At 33.5% G+C, this 10354-nt stretch overlaps 1 protein-coding gene across 1 annotated transcript in view; it reads right to left on the reverse strand.

Moving 5' to 3' along the window:
• Nucleotides 1-10354, reverse strand: part of LOC110453509 (SH3 domain-binding protein 5-like) — a 29979-nt gene continuing 19625 nt past the window's right edge. The window contains exons 4-7 of the mRNA XM_021502464.1: nucleotides 7621-7751; nucleotides 1784-1826; nucleotides 1333-1537; nucleotides 1-1053 (exon numbers count right to left, since the gene is read on the reverse strand). Coding sequence (XP_021358139.1) covers nucleotides 419-1053; nucleotides 1333-1537; nucleotides 1784-1826; nucleotides 7621-7751 — 1014 coding nt within the window. The 3' untranslated portion in view covers nucleotides 1-418. The remainder of the gene's footprint in view (nucleotides 1054-1332; nucleotides 1538-1783; nucleotides 1827-7620; nucleotides 7752-10354) is intronic.

Here is a 10354-nt window from a genome sequence, read left to right on the forward strand (position 1 = left end):
TTTCATGATCAAATGTTTATGTGTTTCAATCTTTGCATTAATCCTAGTTTACGTGTGCAGAGCGATGAAAAAAATAAATACAAGTAAGTATTGTTTTATATGTGTAATAGTAATGTATTGAACAGATTAAACATCTTACCGTCACCAGAGATAGTTTAAGATGTATACCAGTAGCTAACTGAAGTATAAACCTACTTCATCGTATCAGTCACGGACTATCATCTCACCAGCTAACAATATAGATAAGGTGCCATGTAAATACAGGTCTCCTTATCTAGTACCTCGTATTTTGTAGATATTGTATCTGTTCTGGGAACGTCACACATTGATTTGGTCCATAATCCACTAGCTATATGGTGACAACGCGTGTCCCCACAACAGTGGCGCAGTGTCTGTTGTTCTCAATTCTCAATTTTAATTAATGTTTTAGTAAATCACTAGTATTTCTAGTATCGTTTTGTTGATATTCTCCTTTAACGGTGTAAAATTGGTTTCTTTGTAAATGTTTTGTATTAAGTTGTAACAGTGGTGGATTCTCCCTTGTGGCTCCACACGAGTGACTAGTTTTGTTGTGAGCGTGTAGCACCTGATCGTCGTGGAGTGTGTTATGAACCTGTTTGAGACCGCTCTCTGTCGTGTCATTACCTCCACACACTGATAAACGTCCTACATTATCTGTAAGTGTGTCGTAGTAGTGGATCTCCTCCTGCACTCCCCTTTCACGTTCACTCTCCGCATATTCGTCCTTGCGTTGAGGCTCAGTTTTGCGTTCAGGCTCAGTTTTGTCACAGAAGGATTTAGCACCCAGTAGTCCTATCCCTTCATGGGAATTTCCCAATCTGTTGTTGACCATGCCCCTAACCATGACCTCATCAACACTTGAGCTCACTTGTTTTGTGATGTCACTGTTACTTGAGGTAAGTTCTGACACAGCATCCAATGAAACAAAGGAATCTGCGGAATGTATTGATGACTTCTGGAAATCCTCGTCCACATCGTCATCATGAAACATTTCCTCATCGGTCATCCACGTTTGTCTATCTTCAAGTTTTTCTGCATAAAATATTAACCGTTGGTGGTTATCAGATTGAAATGGTCAACTTATTTCAATATGATTGACAGTACGCGAGATTATATATGATGATAATCCAGACCTTGATTACCATTAAACACATCTCTGAACGCTTACTATAAATTGAATAATGAATTCGTTAAAAATTAATATACGCTTATTTTTCTTAAGAAAAATAATGTAGCTGATTTTTTGTCATTGATCTACGTGTTTGAACTATCGAGATGTAGCTAGTTTTTATAGTAATATTACAACCATACCTAGGGTCAGCTCGGACAAACTGGGCGAGACATTTGTAGATTCAGCTCCAACACCCGGTTGCCTTGGAAACATGAGTATCAGATTTTGACGTCTTGATTCGTGAATTGACTCCGATATTTGTTCCAGCGTTCGAAGAGTGTCAGCATACTTGACTTTATAGCCCTTAATAGCTTGCTGTAGGTCCAGCACGTTCTGCTTCTGTTGCTATCTCAAATAGAAATCCATTGTTTATATTATTTACATTTGCAAGCAATGATGGGTTATTATTGATGAAATCCTGATGAATAAACATCAAATACTTAAAAACTAATAATATCTCTAAACTGAGATCAATTTATTCTTCTGGTAAAAAAAATCTTATTTCTCTTTACATGTAATTTAAATAAACTACCTTTCTGTATCATTTCTGAATGTCTTACGAACAAAATACCACTACTGTCATCTACAAACCTGTAGCCGCAAGTCCAGTTGTTGCTTCATCTCAAAGTAACTCCTGAAAAATACATCCATTGTTAATAGATCGCAAACAATTCCAGTAACAACGGGATCGACACCAGTTTTTAAAAATGTTCTATTTCAATTGCATTTGTGTCAAATCCGTGTTGCCAACACCATACGACAAAGACATCGTATAAAACAACAACATACTACAAAGACATCGTATAAAACAACACCATACTATAAATACATCGTATAAAACAACACCATACTACAAAGACATCATATAAAAAAACGCCATACAACAAAGACATCATATAAAACAACACCATACTACAAAGACATCGTATGAAACAACACCATACTACAAAGAAATCGTATAAAACAACACCATACTATAAAGACATCGTATAAAACAACGCCATACAACAAAGACATCGTATAAACCGGACCCTACTATAAAGACATCGTATAAAACAACACCATACTATAAAGACATCGTAATAAACAACGTCATACAACAAAGACATCGTACAAAACAACACCATACTACAAAGACATCGTATAAAACAACACCATACTATAAAGGCATCGTAATAAACAACGTCATACAACAAAGACATCGTACAAAACAACACCATACTACAAAGACATCGTATAAAACAACACCACACTACAGAGACATCATATAAAACAACACCATACTACAAAGACATCGTATCAAACAACAACATACTACAACGACATCGTATCAACCGGACACTGCTATAAAGACATCGTATATAAAACTACACCATACTACAAAGACATCGTATAAAACAACACCACACTACAGAGACATCATATAAAACAACACCATACTACAAAGACATCGTATAAAACAACACCACACTACAGAGACATCATATAAAACAACACCATACTACAAAAACATCTTATAAAACAACACCATACTACAAAAACATCATATAAAACAACACCATACTACAAAAACATCATACAAAACAACACCATACTACAAAAACATCGTATAAAACAACATCATACTACAAAAACATCATATAAAACAACACCATACTAAGGAGACATGGTATAAAACAACACCATACTACAGAGACATTGTATAAAACAACACCATACTACAATGACATCGTATAAAACAACACCATACTACAAAGACATCGTATAAAACAACACCATACTACAAAGACATCGTATGAAACAACAACATACTACAACGACATCGTATCAACCGGACCCTGCTATAAAGACATCGTATATAAAACTACACCATACTACAAAGACATCGTATAAAACAACACCATACTACAGATACATCATATAAAACAACACCATACTACAAAGACATCGTGTGAAACAACAACATACTACAACGACATCGTATCAACCGGACCCTGGTATAAAGACATCGTATATAAAACTACACCATCCTACAAAGACATCGTATAAAACAACACCATACTACAAAAACATCGTATAAAACAACATCATACTACAAAAACATCGTATAAAACAACATCATACTACAAAGACATCGTATAAAACAACACCATACTACAAAAATATCATATAAAACAACACCATACTACAAAGACATCGTATGAAACAACAACATACTACAAAGACATCCTATAAAACAACACCATACTACTGAGACATCATATAAAACAACACCATACTACAAATACATCTTATAAAACAACACCATACTACCAACACCATACTACAAAAACATCATATAAAACAACACCATTCTTCAAAGACATCGTATGAAACAACAACATACTACAAAGACATCCTATAAAACAACACCATACTACAAAAACATCGTATAAAACAACACCATAATACAAAAATATCATATAAAACAACGCCATACTACAAAGACATCGTATTAAACAACACCACACTACAGAGACATCGTATAAAACAATACCATACTACAAAGACATCGTATGAAACAACAACATACTACAAAGATATTGTATAAAACAACACCATACTACAGAGACATTGTATAAAACAACACCATACTATAAAGACATCGTATAAAACAACACAATACTACAGAGACATCATATAAAACAACACCATTCTTCAAAGACATCGTATGAAACAACAACATACTACAAAGACATCGTATGAAACAACAACATACTACAAAGATATTGTATAAAACAACACCATACTATAAATACATCGTATGAAACAACACCATACTACAAAGACGTCATATTAAACTACGCCATACTACAAAGACAAAGATATCGTATAAAACAACCCCATACTACAAAAATATCATATAAAACAACACCATTCTTCAAAGACATCGTATGAAACAACACCATACTAATAAAACAACACCATACTACAGAGACATCGTATAAAACAACACCATACTATAAAAACATCGTATGAAACAACCCCATACTACAAAGAAATCGTATAGAAAACAACACCATACAAATGTACTACAAAGACATCGTATAGAAAACAACACCATACAAATGTACTACAAAGACATCGTATAGAAAACAACACCATACTATAAAGACATCGTATAACACAACACCATACTACAGAGACATGATATAAAACAACACCATACTACAAAGACATCGTATAAAACAACGCCATACTACAAAGACATCATCTACAAAAATATCATATAAAATAACGCCATACTACAGAGACAACGTATAAAACAACACCATATTACAAAGACATCGTATAGAAAACAACACCATACAAATGTACTACAAAGACATCGTATAGAAAACAACACCATACTACAAAAACATCATATAAAACAACACCATACTACAAAGACATCATATTAAACTACGCCATACTTCAAAGACATCATATAAAACAACACCATTCTATAAAACCATCGTAAAAAACAACACCATACTAAAAAGACATCGTATAGAAAACAACACCCTACTAAAAAGACATCGTATAGAAAACAACACCATACTACAAAGCCATCGTATAAAACAACACCACACTACAGAGACATCGTATAAAACAATACCATACTACAAAGACATCTTATAAATCAACACCATACTACAAAGACGTCATATTAAACTACGCCATACTTCAAAGACATCATATAAAAAAACATCGTATAAAACAACATAAACAACACCACACTACAGAGACATCGTATAAAACAACATCATACTACAGAGACATCGTAAAAAACAACACCATACTACAAAGACATCGTATAAAACAACACCATACTACAGAGACATCGTATAAAACAATACCATACTACAAAGACATCGTATAAAACAACACCATACTACAAAGACATCGTATAAAACAACACCATACTACAGAGACATCGTATAAAACAACACCATACTACAAAGACATCATATTAAACTACGCCATACTACAAAGACATCATATAAAACAACACCATTCTATAAAACCATCGTAAAAAACAACACCATACTACAAAGACATCTTATAAAACAACACCATACTACAAAGACATCGTATAGAAAACAACACCATACTACAAAGACATCGTATTAAACAACACCACACTACAGAGACATCGTATAAAACAACATCATACATGTACTACAGAGACATCGTAAAAAACAACACCATACTACAATGACATCGTATAAAACAACACCATACTACAAAGACATCGTATCAAACAACACAATACTACAAAGACATCGTATAAAACAACACCATACTACAAAGACATCGTATAATATAACACCATACTACAAAGACATCGTATAGAAAACAACACCATACTACAAAGGCATCGTATTGAAAACAACACCATACTACAAAGACATCGTAGAAAACAACACCATACTACAAAGACATCGTATTAAACAACACCACACTACAAAACAACCGTAAAAAACAACACCATACTACAAAGACATCGTATAAAACAACACAATAGTACAAAGACATCATATAAAACAACGCCATACTACAGAGACATCGTATAAAACAACACCATTCTATAAAACCATCGTAAAAAACAACACCATACTACAAAGACATCTTATAAAACAACACCATACTACAAAGACATCGTATAGAAAACAACACCATACAAATGTACTACAAAGACATCGTATAGGAAACAACACCATACTAAAAAGACATCGTATAGAAAACAATACCATACTACAAAGACCTCGTATTAAACAACACCACACTACAAAACAACCGTAAAAAACAACATCATACTATAAAGACATCGTATAAAACAACACCATACTAAAAAGACATCGTATAGAAAACAACACCATACTACAAAGACATCGTATTAAACAACACCACACTACAAAACAACCGTAAAAAACAACACCATACTACAAAGACATCGTATAAAACAACACCATACTACAAAGACATCATATAAAACAACACCATACTACAGAGACATCGTATAAAACAACATCATACTACAAAGACATCGTCTAAAACAACACCATACTACAAAGACATCGTATAAAACAACACCATACTCATACTACAGAGACATCGTAAAAAACAACACCATACTACAAAGACACAAAGACATCATATAAAACAACACCATACTACAAAGACATCATATTAAACAACGCCATACTAAAAAGACATCATATAAAACAACACCATTCTATAAAACCATCGTAAAAAACAACACCATGCTACAAAGACATCTTATAAAAAACACCATACTACAAAGACATCGTATAAAACAACACCATACCACAAAGACATCGTATAAAACAACACCATACTACAATACCATACTACAAAGACATCGTATAAAACAACACTATACTACAAAGACATCGTATAAAACAACACCATACAATACATCGTATAAAACAACACCATACTACAAAGACATCTTATAAAACAACACCATACTACAAAGACATCATATAAAACAACACTATACTTCAAAAACATCATATAAAACAACATCAAACTATAAAGACATCGTATAAAACAACACCATACTACAGAGACATCTTATAAAACAACACCATACTACAAAGACATCGTATAAAACAACACCACACTACAGAGTCATCATATAAAACAACACCATTCTACAAAGACATCGTATAAAACAACACCATACTACAGAGACATCGTATTAAACAACACCACACTACAGAGACATCGTATAAAACAACACCATACTACAAAAACATCATATAAAACAACACCATACTATAAAAACATCATATAAAACAACATCATACTATAAAGACATCGTATAAAACAACACCATACTACAAAAACATCATATAAAACAACACCATACTACAGAGACATTGTATTAAACAACACCACACTACAGAGACATCGTATAAAACAACACCACACTACATAGACATCATATAAAACAACACCATACTACAGAGACATCGTATAAAACAACACCATACTACAAAGACATCATATAAAACAACATCATACTATAAAGACATCATATAAAACAACACCATACTACAAAGACATCGTATAAAACAACACCACACTACAGAGTCATCATATAAAACAACACCATTCTACAAAGACATCGTATAAAACAACACCATACTACAGAGACATCGTATAAAACAACACCATACTACAAAGACATCGTATAAAACAACACCATACTACAAAGACATCATATAAAACCCCTTTCCCAACTAACATAGGTTTACACTACAACATTTCACTATAAAGAAATCAACACTCCATTCAAGCGCCAGTTGCTTAAAGACATTAAGACGTGTTTTATCAACGTAAATCGCATCTCTTGTCTTTGGACCCTGGTCCCAGCATACCTTGCGTTTGATATAGCTCGTTTAAACTTCCGCTGTAATTCATGTGTCCTCTTTTCTAAGTCTCGCCAGCGAAACGTTGTTTTCTGATGTTTTTCCTCACTAATCCTCTTTTCCCGCTCAGCTTCCATCACCTAGTTAACCAGAAAATAGAAGTCACTGCCGATACATCTTGACTGATCGAGTGATATTTACAATCCTTAATAAGAATGGTATTATTTTTTGTTATAAGTCTGAAGATTGGTTGAAAAATGTACACACGTGTGATGATATATCACTCTGCTGTAAGCAGTAGACAGCTGTCAGAAAGAAACCGAGCAGTAGTAACCAGAACTGTAAGGTAAAGGCTTACTAAGGAAAAGCAATAAAGTCTCCCACCAGTAACAAGTATTTCGCACAAAGGGGCTCCATCAAAAAAGGTTGAAATCCCAAATTAAAATGCCGGTGCACAACTACATAGGATACCGATCATTCATGCAAATTTTCAATGAAATCCACCTTTTAGTTAAGGAGGAGTTTTCCGGACAAGTTACTGTGGACGACATCCAGACATCCAGACGGATAGAGATCCAGACAGGGTGATTCCAGTATACCCCCCTACCCCACCCCCTAACTTCGTTGCGGGGGTATCATGACGGAGTAATCCAGTAATATGATGAAATCATGTGTACAGAGTGCACAACTGATATCTAGGTTAACACAGCTTCATAGAGAATTAACATCAGCCAGGTTAACACAGTTTCCTAGAGAATTAACATCAGCCAGGTAAACACAGCTTCCTAGAGAATTAACATCAGCCAGGTTAACACAGTTTCCTAGAGAATTAACATCAGCCAGGTTAACACAGCTTCCTAAAGAATTAACATCAGCCAGGTTAACACAGCTTCCTAGAGGATTAACATCAGGCAGGTTTACACAGCTTCCTAGAGAATTAACATCAGCCAGGTTAACACAGCTTCCTTGAAGATTAACTTAAACTAGGTTAACAAACATCCCTGGAGAATTAACATAAACTGATATCTAGGTTAGCACAGCTCTCTACAGAATTAACATAAACTGATATCTAGATTAACACAGATTCATAGGGAATTAACATAAACTGATAACTAGGTTAGCACAGCTTTCTACAGAATTTACATAAACTGATATCTAGATTAACACAGCTTCCTAGAGAATCAACATCAACTGATATCTAGGTTAAAACGGCTCCCTAGAGAATTAATATAAACTGATATCTAGATTAACACAGCTTCATAGAGAATAAACATAAACTGATATCTATATTAACACAGCTTCATAGAGAATTAACATAAACTGATATCTAGGGTAGCACAGCTTTCTAGAGAATTAACATAAACTGATATCTAGGTTAACACAGCTTCCTACAGAATCAATATAAACTGATATCTAGATTAACACAGCTTCATAGAGAATTAACATCAACTGATATCTAGGTTAACACAGCTTCCTACAGAATTAACATAAACTGATATCTAGGTTAACACAACTTCCTACAGAATCAATATAAACTGATATCTAGGTTAACACAGCTTCCTAGAGAATCAATATAAACTGATATCTAGGTTAACACAGCTTCCTACAGAATTAAAATAAACTGATATCTAGGTTAGCACAGCTACATAGAGAATTACCAAAAACTGATATCTAGGTTAGCACAGTTTTCTACAGAATTAATATAAACAGATATCTAGATTAACACAGCTTCATAGAGAATTAAAATAAACTGATATCCACGTAAACAAAGCTTCCTAAAGAATATTCATAAACTAGGTTAAAACAGCTTCCTAGAGAATTAACATCAACTGATATCTAGGTTAAAACAGCTCCCTAGAGAATAAATATAAACTGATATCTAGGTTAAAACAGCTCCCTAGAGAATAAATATAAACTGATATCTAGGTTAACACAGCTTCATAGAGAATAAATATAAACTGATATCTAGGTAAACACAGCTTCCTACAGTATTAACATAAACTGATATCTAGATTAACAAAGCTTCATAGAGAATTAACATAAACTGATACCTAGGTTAAAACAGCTCCCTAGAGAATAAATATAAACTGATATCTAGGTTAAAACAGCTCCCTAGAGAATAAATATAAACTGATATCTAGGTTAAAACAGCTCCCTAGAGAATTAACATAAACTGATATCTATGTTAACACAGCTTCCTACAGTATTAACATAAACTGATATCTATATTAACATAGCTTTCTACATAATTAACATAAACTGATATCTTGGTTAACACCGCTTCCTAGATAATTAACATAAACTGATATCTAGGTTAACACAGCTTCCTACAGAATTAACATAAACTGATATCTAGGTTAACACAGCTTGATAGAGAATTAACATAGGCTGATATCTAGGTAAACACAGCTTCCTACAGAATCAACATAAACTGATATCTAGGTTAATACAGCTTCCTACAGAATTAACATAAACTGATATCTAGATTAACACAGCTTCCTACTGAATTAACATAAAATGATATCTAGGTAAACACAGCTTCCCACTGAATTAACATAAACTTTATACAGCTTCCTTCAGAATTAACACAAAATAATATCTAGGTTAACACAGCTTCCTAGAGAATTAACAAAAACTGATATCTAGGTTAACACAGTTTCTTAGAGAATTAACATAAACTGATATCTAGGTAAACACTGCTTCATAGAAAATTAACATAAACTGATATCTAGGTCAGCACAGC

The sequence above is a fragment of the Mizuhopecten yessoensis genome, unplaced genomic scaffold (genome assembly GCF_002113885.1).
Source record: "Mizuhopecten yessoensis strain PY_sf001 unplaced genomic scaffold, ASM211388v2 scaffold7409, whole genome shotgun sequence".
In the NCBI taxonomy this organism is placed as follows: domain Eukaryota; kingdom Metazoa; phylum Mollusca; class Bivalvia; order Pectinida; family Pectinidae; genus Mizuhopecten; species Mizuhopecten yessoensis.